General features: G+C 47.5%; 1 protein-coding gene across 1 annotated transcript in view; it reads left to right on the plus strand.

Annotated features, from left to right (window-relative positions):
* The window catches only part of T265_11105 (hypothetical protein), a gene marked incomplete at both ends in the record, with an annotated part of 75928 nt that overhangs the window by 25772 nt on the left and 35164 nt on the right, over nt 1–14992 (plus strand). Inside the window, 6 exons of the mRNA XM_009177668.1 lie at nt 504–645; nt 2672–3353; nt 4287–4937; nt 6821–7439; nt 12130–12597; nt 14454–14525. Coding sequence (XP_009175932.1) covers nt 504–645; nt 2672–3353; nt 4287–4937; nt 6821–7439; nt 12130–12597; nt 14454–14525 — 2634 coding nt within the window. The remainder of the gene's footprint in view (nt 1–503; nt 646–2671; nt 3354–4286; nt 4938–6820; nt 7440–12129; nt 12598–14453; nt 14526–14992) is intronic.

Below are 14992 nucleotides of genomic sequence, written 5' to 3' on the forward strand. Positions count from 1 at the left end.
TAAATGTCACTATAAGCATTTCCCGGTTGACTATCGTACACCGGATCCTGCATGTCTCTTTCCGACCAAAATTGGCTTATGTCAGCCCATTCTCGCCGTTTAACCTTTATAAATGAGACCAGAACTCACCCCAGACATGATGATTCAGCCTATATTCCAGATACGTCCGCGCACGGCTATTAGAATTGCCAGTTGTACGAGACAATGCACTTTTTTTCGGTTATGTCTAGTCCGTGACGGAAACACACTATGTCTGGTTCGTTCGCATAAACGTACCGTAATCGATCCAGCCCTCAGTGTTTACTCATTTGGTAGCAAATTTGATTGAGTGACGCTCACTCACTAGGGTTAGACTGCCCCTCTTGCAGTCAACCTCTGAGAGTTTTGATAGTAAGCGAGTGGTTGCCTTAACTATAATAGCACGAAAGAGGTGCTTGTTGTGTGGTACAGCCTCGTCCAACACGTTTTCCCCATATTGCCCTCTTTCCCTGTCTTCGTTTTAGGGTTTTTTCCGTCGCACCGTCTTGTCAAACGTCCGCCTCGAGTGTCTCAGCAACAATGATTGTCCAATCACTCCAGCTAATCGCAATATGTGCAAAAGTTGTCGTTTCCAACGTTGTCTTGCTGTTGGAATGTCAAAATCTGGTAAGTTCGGAAGCTGTACGTTTTTCTCTCCCCAGTTCCCATGGTTTGTTTTAGAACTTGTCCCAGTGCGGGGCTTCATAAGGTTCCCTCTTTCCAACAGGTTTTGGCGCATTTGTATGTTGCTTTGTTTCAGATTGGCTTCGATATTAGAAGCCTCGCTTTCACGCCCGTGCGGGAGGGGCTCTCGCCCACTGATTAGTTATGTAATTTTGAGCTAATACACCATTATTCGGAGCAAGGCCAATCTATGTCAAAACAGTCCGTACCCCGCCTGTCTTGACATCCTGCTGTGGGTGGCTGACGAGCAGTACGACTGGCTCGCATGTTTGTATGACGTGGTGCCACTCATCCTCGAATGTCCACATGCACTCCGGCGCCGTGGTCCTCCTGGCTATCTCGAGAAGCAATCTATCGTGTTTTGTTTCTGAGTTACTACCGTTATGTTGGAAGTAGTATATTAAGTAGTCGTGGTTGTTTTACTTACCCAGTCTCACCTTTGCTGTATGGACGACTTACTTATTTCCTGGATGGCCAGGTTGTGTCCCCCATGTAGCCGTGTGCGTCCATCATATCTTTTCGTAGTGTACCTAAAAACACTTCTCGCAACCAGGTTTCAAAGTGATAAGTGTCTAGGCGTAACATACTACTCATAAGGTTTATTGTCAAGGTTGTTCATACATGGAGGCTCATCGTCCGATCAGATGGCCTCATCGTGAACGTCCCTTTACTGGACATCGTGAATCCCTGATGACACTCCACAACAGCTATGCACAAACGAAACTCCGTTTTTTTCGATGTCCCCTTAAGAGGGAGTATTCATCTAGCACCTATGCTGATTACCCAACAAAAGTGCATTTGGTTTACAATATCCCGGTTCCTCCGCGTGATGGCGACAGTGAGCTGGGTCGCAGCCAAGGTCCCCCTCGAAGGCGATCCAACTCGTCGGTCGTTCTGGAGCACCTCTACAGTTAATAGTGATTGATTGCTGGAGGATACAACGTACTCCAATTTTGCAAAGGGACTAGGAGTGTGCTAACTCTGTGCATTGTAGACCCAGAACGGTGCGTGTGAGGAACCGATTGTCAACAAATGTGTGGATTCGCTATTATTGTCGTTGTTGTTTTTGTTGTTCTATTGTACTCGGGTTATTGGACAGTCGCGAAGACAGCGCATGGTCGTGTGCAATCAATACTCACGGGTACTACTAACTATTACTACTACTACTAGTGAACTGTTGGCACAAGGGCGCGTGCGCGCGCCTAGTCATTCTTTTTCTCTGGGTATCTATGACAGAAGATAATGTGCCTTTTGTGCGTGTATGTGCGCACTCGCATGTGTTTACAGGCAGGCAGGCGTGTTGACGACTTCGTCTGATCGATCTGACTTTGAGGGTTCGTCACAGTTTTGTTCGTATCACTACCAAGGCAAGGCCGGTCGGTACCCGATGACCGCTCGTTCGTTTAAAAGCCGGTCCCTTCTTGGAATCCTAAAATCCCTCAAATTCAGCTGGACGAACCTCACTTCTGGATCCCTCTCCGAACTTTCCGACTGTGTAATACACAGTTTTGTTGAAACTGTGTTCCGATAATTTACCAACATGTCGTTCATTGTCAGGTCGACCGCCTCACAGTAAAGCTTAGTAAATTGAGCCTTCACGCCAATTTAGTGTGGGCCATCTCATACGCATCGCTCTTAATGCGGGTTTAAATAATCTTCACAGCCTGTTTCGATGATACGAGAAGGTTTGACCCATTGATTTACCCCTTTTCTGTGTGCCTTGTCCCAAATTCATCCTGTCCTATGTAGTAGGTTCTTTGAGCTCATAACTTTCGAGAAAACGTACTTCAATCACTGGTATGCAGGATTCTAGAAAAATACACATGGACCGTCTGATAAGTAGTGTGCGTCATCAAGGTGAATTTCTTGTAAAATTTCCCGAATGCCTCTGTTACACACTGGTTCCTTCGGGAAGTATCTTGCGCAGGTTTGTTTTTTCGACGTGCGTTGTTTTGTTTCATCTTTTTAGGGAGCCGCATTGGTCGCCAACCGAACGCCATCAAATACTACTGCGCTCGAGAGATTTCCCAATTGACCAGTTCTTCCGGCGAATCTGATGCGAATCAGCCTAGCTCATCCGTACCGTCTATGTCCAACGGCCGATCATTGCAAACCAGTCGACAGCGTGCCGATTCTGCTTCCTCAGACGGCGAGAAACTCGGTAGATCTTCTTCGCATCCACGCCCTCCCTCTTGGATCACGGATCGATCCATACAGCCGGCACATTCTTCAACCGATCAGGCCTCATCCGCCCTGTTATCCATCCACCTGCCTCAAAGCCAAAACGGACAACTCCCTAGTCTAAATTCACCAATCAAGTCCTTCACGCCCACTAAACGAGCTGACGGTAACTTTGCCTCCGGTGGAGGTCCACGTCGGTTTTCTGCCGATTCCATCCAGCCACCGGACAGCAGTCCAAAGTCCGTGCCTGGTCAAAAGCGACGCAAAGTCTCCGCCGACCGATATCCGACTGGCAACAATGCCGCTGGGGTCGTGTATGTTGACGGCTCGTCCATGACCTTTTCACCTCAGTGTGATCCGGATAGTGAACGGGTTCGATACGCATCCTCTTCATCGCCGAGTATGGCTTTCCGTGACTCTCATGCTTGTCAACTGCACGAACTAAGTAGTTCACGGGTGTCCAGAGAATGGTACGTATTATCTACTGTTGTTTCATGTTACTAGCGATTTGACGGACAGCTGGAATCGATTTGTTTTCTCACGAAATAATCGATCTGAAAAAAAAGTCGTTTCTGATAGCCCGGACAGTCTAGCCTGATTATTTTAAAGTATGTCAGTTCCTGTCCAGAAAACAAGCTAAAGCCTGATTCTCTTCCTCTGCGATCCATATCGTGAAACAAACGATATTTTCCCACATATCCACTTGTCAGCAGGACGAACGACCGATGCGATATGAGTTAGTCATGTGATTGATGGTTCTTTAGTTCTTTCGAGTATCTTACTGTTCGGCTTTTACAAATTCTCCGATCTCTGTTCTTTTTCTCCCAATATAAAATTTCTCGCTTCGTCCAGTACGTGGGACGAGATGGCTCAGCGTTTAGGGCTCCCATTTACTGACCGAAGAGTCCGTGGTTCGAACCGGACCTTCGCCTCTCGACTTCCCCTGCCTAGGCTTGAGCAACCTGGCAGTATCCCTGCCCTCATGCTTCCTTCGGGTGGCATGTCGACCAGGCACCGAAAGGCCGTTACAGCTGGACGACTTTTTACTTTATTTTTGATTGCATAGAAAATTGAATCATACTGCTGACGACAGTTGGTTCGATGTAACCGAGATTTTCGCTGTGGAAACCAAGCTTATCAGTGACTGCAGACTCTGGAGAACTATACTTCTGCGGTGCTTGTAGGGTCAGCGCATCTTCTTGATATTCCTTGAGGCTTGCGACTGTCCTGCAATGCTCTCACACTGGGCGTATATCAAATGTATCATACATTACAACCAGTTAAGCATTTTGTCAGCCAGTGACCGAACGACAACAACAACTCGGCATACGTGCGCAAGAACGTTGTCTCCTGAAGTAATAACTTCCTCTCTCTCTCTCCCCCCACAATTGTGCCGTCTATAGGGTATCGTCCAACGAAAGTCTCCACGAGAGAGCTCGAAGACCGTACGACTTGCCAATAGATCAATTGTCCCACGGCTCTACCACTCCACTTGAATATTCCCTTCCGAACCCGGACACAAGCACTCATATATCTTCCACCACATCCATACATGAACACGACGATCTGCTAGTTCCCAGCCCTGGAAAACTCTTGGTTCCACTGGCTGTGCATCTTCCGCTTGATGAGTCTGGCACAGAAGAGCTTCAGATGCAGTACAAAGTCATTTCTGCAAATGATGTGCTACAGCAGCAACAGCCTCAGCGAAGTGATTCTGCGTCGTCCACCTTCACCAACAACACATATGGTACTTTATTACGAGATCCTGGAGCATCAACTGCGGCGCTACACTTCCAGTCACAGCAATCCTCGTATCGCGCTCAGGTCGTTGTCCCTGACAGCTCACCTCGGCGCGTTTCACCGCTACCATCCTCAAACCTGTCCACATCAACTCCTCCTTCGTCCAATCTGCCAATCAGGTTAAACGCGGACGAAGTGCAGCAGTTGACTCAGCGAGCTGGCGCCGTTTCTCGATCCAGTCGGAGTGTGGTGGATAATCTAACCTCGACGGTCCTCCAGTATCGGCAACACCAACATCAACAACGGCTACTTGCGTAAGTACACAAGAGTTTTTCTCAGTTCCCTGCTTACTCCCAACTAGCTAGTCCGTTGTAGTAACGTCTCCCTGTGGTGAGCTAGAACACCACTTGACGCGTTCCATGTAAGGTTTACTTGACGCATACTTTACTTTACTTGGTACATAGTTGTAGACGAATAACACCGCTAGCAAGGATTTCTACTCAACTATCTGGCGAGAACACCCAGTTTCCCTCTCTCTCCCTCTGCTGTATGGAACTTCCGGGTCGATATACTTTCCGAACAATCGTTTACAGGTATTGATCAAGCAAGCCATTTTACTCTCCCTGGATGAGATCTTTCAAAAATTCAAACCGAATCAACTGAAATAAGCCGGAACGCACCAGTGCAAGTACTTCACACTTTTAAACTGCGGAATACCGCTGCATGACTGGTTGAAATTAAACCTGACAAATATGCACTCGAGCATATCAGACCCATCGCTCAGGCGTGAACAGATTCGCCTGTTCAAGCGTCATAATTCAGATGCGTCCGCCGTGCGTTGTTGGAACAGCGGCAACACGTCCGCCTCGCTATCCGGAGTTGAAATCACCGGTCAAGAATGAGCATTGCTGATGAGCTTTGACAAGAGCGAAGCTCAAGTCCACTGCTTCCCCGCTTTGGCGTAAACTCTCCGGAATAATTGCACCAGAACAGGAGGGGGACTGTTCAAGCGAGAGTGATGTGAACGTGATATTTCACCGGACGATTGGACGAGTTGGGTTGCTAACCCTAACACTGTGGACGAACAATTCATCCATGGGGATGAGGCTGAAAAAGTTCATTAGCTCACGGGGGAATCCTTCTTCCATGTTGTAGTAACGGTATTTCTCTCAGCTTAGTTCTCGGTCTCAGCCTCCCAAGCTAGTGTTCACGTCAAAAACAACCACCAAAGGTACAGAAGGTATATTAACACCCCAAACGAAGTCAGGAACAGTTGTACGGCGCTTCGTATATATAGCGTAGGCGGTTATAACTTTCTGGAATTTCTGACGCATTCTGGATGCGCCATTGGCAACCAGCATTTGGCCAGTACTGGATCATGATTGGCTGTTGGGTCCAGAGTTTCGACCAATCGGATCTTGTCTTGATGCCGGACCGGCAAGCTTCCCGAATTCTTGGCCAATCTTGCGTGGGATGGACTTCTCGGCCTTAGCGGCACCTGAGTGCGAGTGACAAGGAAGGATCCATGTGGAATTCCGCCTAACACATGTATTGCTTGCCTAAAGTTCCTTTATGTGAGTGCAAGTACGAGGATAATCCTCGATAGGGTCTTGTCAACAGCTTAGGAGGATGGGTAGTTTACCCTCACTCCTCCAAATGAAATTGATAGCGGAACGTGGCCATCAGTCATTTGTATTTCTGTCGAAACACCACCACTTTAGGCTCTCGCTGGTGGTACGCAGTGCCCTGACAGGACTGGCGTTTCTGCTTTTCTAGAATAGATGCCCCGATTCACTCACAACTTACTGGTGGGTGTCTCCGTATTAGTGACGTGAATCTGAGTAGCACTAGAACTGGGGCGTCGGCTACTGCGACCCACGCGACGGATCACTCTTCACATGTTTCCCGGCTCTGTCAGTGTCTGAGTAAGGTAGCTGAAAGTTGTTTTCACACGTCCGACGATTCATCGTTCCACGTTATTGAGCTATCCTTCGTGAACAGTCATTCCAGGTAACCTGAGCTAGGAACTTGCCGGCCTTCATACACTTTCCTTTTTCCGACCAGGGACTGAATGGTGTCTCAACAGCTATCTAAACAAGCCTCAATCGATACAATCAGTTCTTAAACGAGTACTTCTGGTCTATCCTCACTCGGAACCATTCTCCTTGGCTAATCCTTTTCATCTTTGTGGTTTCAGCGACTCAGGCATCAAAATGGACTCAGGCATGACAACAATCCACATCCCCTGTTCGTCACCATCCGAACTACATCAATCCCGAACACAGTCGTATGGTCGACTTAGTTCCGGATCGTTGCCCCAACCATCCAAACATTCTCCGGTGCCGTCACATCCCGATGTGCCCTATCCCTCTTGCTCATCTTCTTCACCGCCCACTCGAATCCCCATCCCTTCAAACCACCCGTCCTATCCATTGTCTACCTCGTCCGGGAAGCCCACTTCACCGGAATTGTCTTGGCATCCAACTAAGCATCAGCAACAACGCACCGGAAGAGGCGTACACAACAATGGGTCAGCCAACGCGGCTGCCGCCGCTACCGAGCTCCAATTTCGCGCTGGCTGTCTGCCGAGCAAGTTTGAACTCTCTCCTGTCAGCACTTACTTGAATGGGAACTCCAACGAGCCCAGCCTGTGCCCAGTGGACGTGACTGCAACCTCTTCCGCCTCATGGTTTGCCGCGGCTGCCGCGGCAGCCGCAGTGGCCAATGCGTTGATGGCCGCTTCCCAGGCTCCTAGCTCCAGCGAAATATCCGCGAGTGATAGTTATACTGCGATTTCGTCTAAGTTGAGCCACTCGGTACGTTGAACAAAGGTATTCATTAGCAGAACTGTCTTATGCTTCGTTAGTGTGACAGCTGTGTGCACAAAAAGTATTCCGACGTGTAGATGTTCGGATCACTTTTGAGTATCTGTTTCTTGTCTGTAACGCACCTCTGTCGAGTTATTTCTTCATAAACAAGGAGCTCCTGGATGATCAAGACGCGCGGTGAGGTGTAAGAAGCGAATTTTGAACACATTTCACAAACTGCATCATCTGTAATACACATTTAACCGTTGTATCGTGGCAAAGCTATAATTCGAGCGTTTGTTATGTTGGAATTCTGGAGAACTAGCTGCTCCTTCGTTCGAATCCGAACACATGTGTTGCTGCAGTTCCCCGGTATGGATGAAACAGGCGTCAGTTACTTCGCTGACTATGTATGGGTGGAAATTCATACGAAATTCATCTCAATTTACCCAGTCCTTCATACGGGGCATGACGGGCAAGCCAACCACAATTCCAATAGATCACACAACAATAAAACGAACTTCATAGGGAGTGGCTGTTGTTGAATTCATGGGTGTCTCTGTGCTCTGGAGCTTCATGGGAATACTGCGTGAGCTCCGCCCAGAGTACGAGTGCGTCTTTTGCTTGAGAAGACTACCCTAACTTTCCAGTATGTGTTTAACCAACCTCCAGTGCAGCCGGGGAGGCAGCATTGACATTGAATCATCGTCTGTACTGATCCAACCACATGCGAATCCTCCACACCCTCTTTGCAGACTGATTGAAGGCTTCAGGCGCCGAGTTTTCACACCTAGTTGAAACCGGTTGCAGATTAGTCTGTACTTTGGGAACCACTTGTAAGAGCTCTATCTACTGGAACTCGTGTTAAACGGCTTGAGCAGGCACTGAGACCATTGGTACCCACTAGTGACTTGAGTTCACTTCGTTTTGTTGTTGGCTTTGCATACGTAGTTGAACAGGTCCTCAAGGTGGTTGAAGCTCCTTGGTGGAGTGGTTCATTAAGCCCCGTTGTGTTATGGAGTACGTACCCCTAAAACTGGTGCAGCGAATACCAGCTGAGATCTACGGGATCAGTTATTCGGCGCCTGAAACCAGAAGAACCACAGATAACTATGGGCGATGGAAGCTCGAAAGATCCTTAACGGCGGAAAAAGACTTTTTGGAAAGTTGAGCTTTCTGAAGAGTAGAGTTTAATGGGCGCAGAATCGAAAAAAATCGTCCAGTTGTAGCACCCTTGTGGTGCCTAGCTGCCACGCCACACGATGGAGTCAAGAGGGCTGGGATACTGCCAGGTCGCCCAAGCCTAGACAGTAGAAATCGAGTGGCAAAGGTCCGGTTCGAACCATGGACGCTCCGGTCAGTAAATTCGCGCTCTAACCACTTGGTCCTTCTCGCCCCGCGCAGAGAGAACTGTCCCCTTATTTACAAACTCGAGTGCACGTACTCCAAGTTGACCGTACGTGCGTTGACGTGTAGACCACTGTCCTGGTTTTTTGACCGTCACGTCCAGTAACTCATTGTTCAAGAAGGCATATTCGGATGAGTTTACATGGAGGACTTCGAACAAATAGCCTTGACCGGATATCACTGTCCACCCAAAGTTTTTTGGCGTTATGTTACGACACGTTTGTTGTAATCAAACGAGATAACGTGACCAGTTTCCTCGACTATCTCAATAGTTTAAACCCACACATTAAGTTTAGCATGGAAATAGAATCCACCTCGGGCACATTACCCTTTCTGACCCGTATAACACATAAGATTGGTGGGAAATTGAAAACGACTATCTACCAGAAACCAACAGACACAGGAACCGTCTTAAGCTATCCATCAGCAACCCAAAGTCCGTGTACGCCAGTATTGTCTCATCGATGTTTCGTCGAGTCAGAGCGCTGTGCACAGAAGAGATCGACCGAACGGCAGATCAAATCGAGATTTCCAACAAACTTCAACAAATGGGATACACAACGTTCGAGTAACTTTTCAGAAAGAAAAACGCTTCGCTCAGTCTTGGTGCAATTGAAAGATTCCCCCCTCAATTGAAAGGACTAGGGACTGCGTGTATAAAATTAACTGCAACAATTGTGCTAAGGTTTATATAGGACAAACTGCCAGGGAATTGCACACCAGAATTGGTGAGCATAAAAGAAGGATTAACAAACCACCAAGGAATGCAGAAGAATACCAAACGCTGGTCAAAGACTCAGCGATGGCGGTACATGCCTTAGACACGGGACATAGAATAGATTTGGAGAATGTGGAAGTTTTAAGACGGGGACTGCGATTCACACCACACCGGTGGAAATTACTAAGCATCACAGCGTGAATAGAATCGAGGGTGTGGAGCTGGCGAGCGTATGCAAAGCGGTTTTTATTTAAGCCGAGTTGACACGTGACGGTGTGGTTGTCAACCCACTTAGGATCATTAGAAAAAACCGGGGGTGGGGGGTGGAAACCCCAACCGACCAAAGGTCACAGCATCCCTCTTACACAACTATCTTAGCACTAGCTCACCCACACAGACTGGCAGGGTTCGAACGAAGTTCAAGAGGAACCATCAAATGAACCGAACCAGAAGAACTAGACCCTAGGCTGGACCCAAACACATGTGGGTTCCCCCACCGACCCAACACTTGTTCACCCACCCTAACACACTAAAATCCCTGGGCCGACACCCAACAGAGATTTAGCTTGACTTAACTGATTGGTTCTCCTTCCGCCCTAAATCTCCACCAACTTCGGAACCTAGTCACTTGGCCTGACGAAGCTTTTGTGTCAAAAGCGAAACGTTGCCCACCAATAAATCTACCGATTGCCACCAAACTTTTTCGAAAACGAGTCAGTTTTTATTTATTTATGTTGGATCAGTAACTAGACTGTTTCCCAAACTATCCTACACACGGTACGCGGAGCCCACAACCAGCTGGACCCAACGATTGGTGTGTTAGCTGTAGAATCTGCACAACTCGAACAATTAATCTTCGCTTTATCGACTGAACGCTGAGTGCACAGACGCACCTGATTTTCGCTTGACAGCTCCCTATTTAAGTAGATTATTGCTGAGATAGGGCGATACGGGCCCCAGCTCACCCCCCCCCTCGGAGCCATTAGAGTAACGAGATGAGATTCATACCCACAAATGGATAAATATTGATGGTTCAAACACGGACCTGGATCCATTCTTTCCCAAAGTTAAATTAGGATAACAGTTGATTAGTCCGTTGTTATAATTATCAAGAAATGGAACCTGAAAATTACATGGACATGTCTGGAAGTACTTCCAGTTGCAATTATTCAATGATGTTTGCGTGTTCTCGCTTTTCGGGGCGCATGGTTAGAAAATTCGTCATATTTATTCTTACTAAATTCGAGATATGGAGAGCCAATGTCAATCACTCACGGCTCGGGGTCGTATACCTCGACGTACCTCAGCGTCGTTAAACCGAGTGACCTGTTAGAACTGTCCTACTTAAATGGTTTACGTCGATCGTTTCAATCAGAATGAGACTAGTTGGTTTTCGAAAACTATGGTAGAACTTTGACCTAGCCCGGTAGACCTAACCGGATCCATCTTTGGAGGCGGCAAAACGATGTTACAGGATTTCTGTGAGTGGGTGTGTTAGATTACCTTCCCCGTAATCTCCCGCTCTGAGTAGCTGTCCGAGACACTGAAATGCGGTGTAGTCTTACCGCTTACTCTATGCGTGGACATTCTTTCTGCTGTAACACTCTTCCGGTGCCTAGCTCCCATGCCACCCGAAGGAAGCATGTGGTCTGGAATACTGCCAGGTTGCCCAAACCTACACAGGGAAAGTCGGGATGCAAAGGTCGAGTTTGTTTCACGGACGTTGCTGATAATTATGATGATGATGAGATTGCGGTCAGTAAATTCGCGCTCTTACCACATCCATCTTGCCCCCTGTGTGGACATCGAACACTGAAATTCTGTCCTTATCCACTTGATGAGTCCCAGTCAGGACGCATCGCGCAGTAAATTGTCGTTCTTTTCATAACATGGCCCACAATCTTCATAGCTAATCCAACGGGCCTTGCTGTATCAGTTATAAGTCTCAGTTATCGCGTTTAAGTGCTATTTTTGGTCCACATATGCATCGGTTTGAACAACCAAATCCACAGTCTGGATTCAGCGACTCAGTGTCCTCGTCAGCAGCTGGTGAATGAAACAACCGCGTCAGCAACTAAATTGGTCTTGTGGAACGGAGTCGAAATTGAATAGTTGGGATCTGATGGACAACTGAGACGGAACCCTCCGCTTGAGGTTGTATTCTTTCAAGAGACTTTTGAGACTGTATCCTTTGACCTATTACCTTTTTTTGGAGAAGGGGCGTTCAGCCTCGAAAATCAAGATATGCGATCATGAGGACCTAATTTGTTCGATGCCAGAGTTTCGTCCATCCAAGGGGCGGTATTTCGTACTAGCAAATGCGGAGTTACTATACTCTTCGTTCGCAGTTTGACTGATATTGTCCTCGTGTCAGTGGGACCCCGTTGTTGTCTCAGACGGAGTATTTTCATCACCAGAACTTGTATCCTGTTGCCCTGATGATAGGGTAACTGTTCGTCACAAATGGTTTCGTTGGAGGTCCCAGTTCATGTTATCCTTCTCTACCCATGTCCATTATAATCGGCTGCCACGTCATTGTCCATAGATGACCGGCCTGAACTTTTTCTCCTTTAGCGGTTAAAAACCGAAAGCCCACTATCCAGCTCTGGATCTCCCGCGGTCTTGGTAGCCGCAGCTGCAGCAGCCGCAACCGCCGCCGAATTCGTCCTGTCCAACCGTCGTGTCCGAGGTGCTCTACCCTCGGAAGATTTTCATCATCGTTCCTCATCCTCGGCCGGTGGTATTGGTGGAGCTACCGGATTCCCAGTCTATTCCTCTCCCGGCACCTCTTCACCGTCCCCTCCGCTGGGTGCGTTCTCGCGTGCGGCTAGTATCATCGCCGCAACCACCGCCGAAGCTTTATGTGCGGAACGCGCAAGTCAGCTGTGCATGGACTATAACTTGGCCGGGTTCGGAAGCTCCATACGAAGTGCGGCTGCCACTTCTTCGAATTCTATGGAACCCACTCCATCGGTTAACCTGCAGGTCACAAGCAAGGAGACTCATACCACTGGAATACGATCCAGGAATGGTCTTCGAGCCGTAAGTTTCCTAATGACTGAGACCTATAAATTCCCAGTCACTCCCGTCGCCAATGTTCTAATCCCCAGAATGAAAATTAACTGATCGATAGAAGTCTGTACGTCTACGAAGGACCCGTGTGACTACCGCTGGCAAGATCTCATGTCCGACTGATGTGTTTAAATGTTCCCCACCAATCTTTATGTTCACGACTGGGTAGACGATACTCTCCAGTTGCATCATAAACGAGGACAATTTATCAGCAACCTTAAAAAGCAGTGCAGTGCGTCAACTGCTCTTGTTAAATTTAAACAAGAGCGGAAAATCGCGGTGTTCCTCGTAAGGAATGTTTGCCTGTGTACAACACTTCCGTGCCACTATGAACTCTTTCTTTCCAATAATTTGACGAGCAGCACGATTGAGACAACTCATAGGTCAAGTGGGAAATAGCTAATCTGGAAGTTCACGGTTCGGATCTGATGTTAGCTGTTGGATTTCTCTGCCAAAGCAATCGGGCGTCAGATTACATGAGAGCTACATACCAGAAAGATATTCCCACTGAACACAGTGAACACCCCAAAGTGGGCGCAGCTATTGCCTTCATTGTCCCCCTCTTTTGTAGTTCTGAATAAGAACCGACTATTGTAAAACCGGCTCGATACCACGAAGCGGCACTCAGTTAGTAGATTTAGAACACCAATTGAGATAAACAGAGATTGTTTAATGTGATCATCCACGTGTGTTCCTTGCTATATTGGCGATGTTCATTTGTTGAGGCCCCCCCCCCGGCCTTAGTAAAATAGAGTCTCGTTGTTAACCATCAAGGTTTGGCGATACTGCTATTTGGCTGATTGGTTTTTTGTTGTTTAGCTGTGATTTGACGAATTCTATAATTGCTCATCGGGTACTCTCCTGTACTCCTGTACTATCCACTAGAAATTTGTAACGACCCGAATGATGTGGTATTGTGAGTGCAGAGAACATCGCAAACGTGCACTGGTGCTTGCTGGTTTTCAAGGGACTTTGAATTTCGTTCACCAGTACCCGACCCCAAAAGATGCCCATTGTTGGGATTTTGTAATGGAAAAAGTTTCGGAGGAAGAGCTGCTTTTGTTTCTTTTTTGCTTTGCATTGTGACTCCCCAGAAAGGAGCTCTCTGAAAAGAGGAATCCTCCCCGGGAGTATCTACATTAGTGTTAACCAAAAACCCAGAGTGAGACCAGCTCTCAGGGGGACCGAACGGCATCCTTTCTTACGGTGCTCGTCTCTCTTAAGAGATTGGGGTCATTGCTTCACCGTCCAGGGTGATTCACTGATCGAATCCCCCAGATGCGTCATTTTGAAGTGAATTTATTTGTTTCGAACCAAATCGAAATCGTCCACGTATGTGACCGATCGCGTAACCAGATTAGACAGCAACGTCCATCATTGAGTAGAGTCAACACACGGCTCGGCTACACACACACACACACACACAAGGTAGACAGTGAGAATTCGCATCGCATTACACACATCCAGTTGTCATTTGATGGTGATGATACGGTTACTACACTTCTTCGGTATTGTCTTGTCTAAATTTTAGGCTATTCGGAATGATGATGGATGTTTTGTAATGCAGTAGATCGTTTCTGACTGTCAGGATGAACAAAAGAGGTCATATTCATTGTTTCATATGTGTACAATTTGTTACCGATGGTGCGAAAGGCCTGGCCTTGGTTTCAGCAACGTATGTCATTTCACTCTTGTTGGTGCATTGACAGCCCCCCACCCATTGTCCATGTTTTTTTCCTGCATCATTCCACCGGGGAACCTTTGAATTTATTGGACCAACTTGCTACAACCACATCAGTAGCAGCGTTTGTTTTCTTCATTTTCAGACTTCGGTGACTGTACATGAATTCTCCGAAGGTATTCATAAGGCCGCCAAATACCTTTTGTCGGAGCGCAAGGTGAGATAACAGTTTGTGTATTACAGGTTAACCTCCGTTGTATATGTTTGGTTTCACTTTCTCTGCTGAGATACCTCGACAGTTAAGGCGCGAAACTACTAACTGGAAGGCCCATGGTTCGAATCCAATCCTGGCATCTTGACTGCTCCTGTGGAGATTGGGCAATCGGAGAGTATGTCAGCCCCCGTGTTTCTTGAAAAGAGTGGAGAGTGACCACCAGGCGCTTTGTACAAGCGCGTGACACTGAGATACAAAGCGATAGTCTCTCTTAGGGGTTCCCTTGTTTGTGACGATGGTCTGTAGGTGTTCCAATTCCTGTGCCACACTCGCTCAGACTGCGCAGTGTATCTTTCCTTGGTGTTTTGCTGGTCATCGTCGCGGATATCAATACACCAGGAGTAACTGCTGACGCTAAACGTCCGTACACTTGGGAGGCAAGAAAATTTTGTCAAGGCCAATGTCCCAAG

This window comes from Opisthorchis viverrini, assembly GCF_000715545.1.
Source record: "Opisthorchis viverrini unplaced genomic scaffold opera_v5_448, whole genome shotgun sequence".
Taxonomy (NCBI): Eukaryota; Metazoa; Platyhelminthes; class Trematoda; order Opisthorchiida; family Opisthorchiidae; genus Opisthorchis; species Opisthorchis viverrini.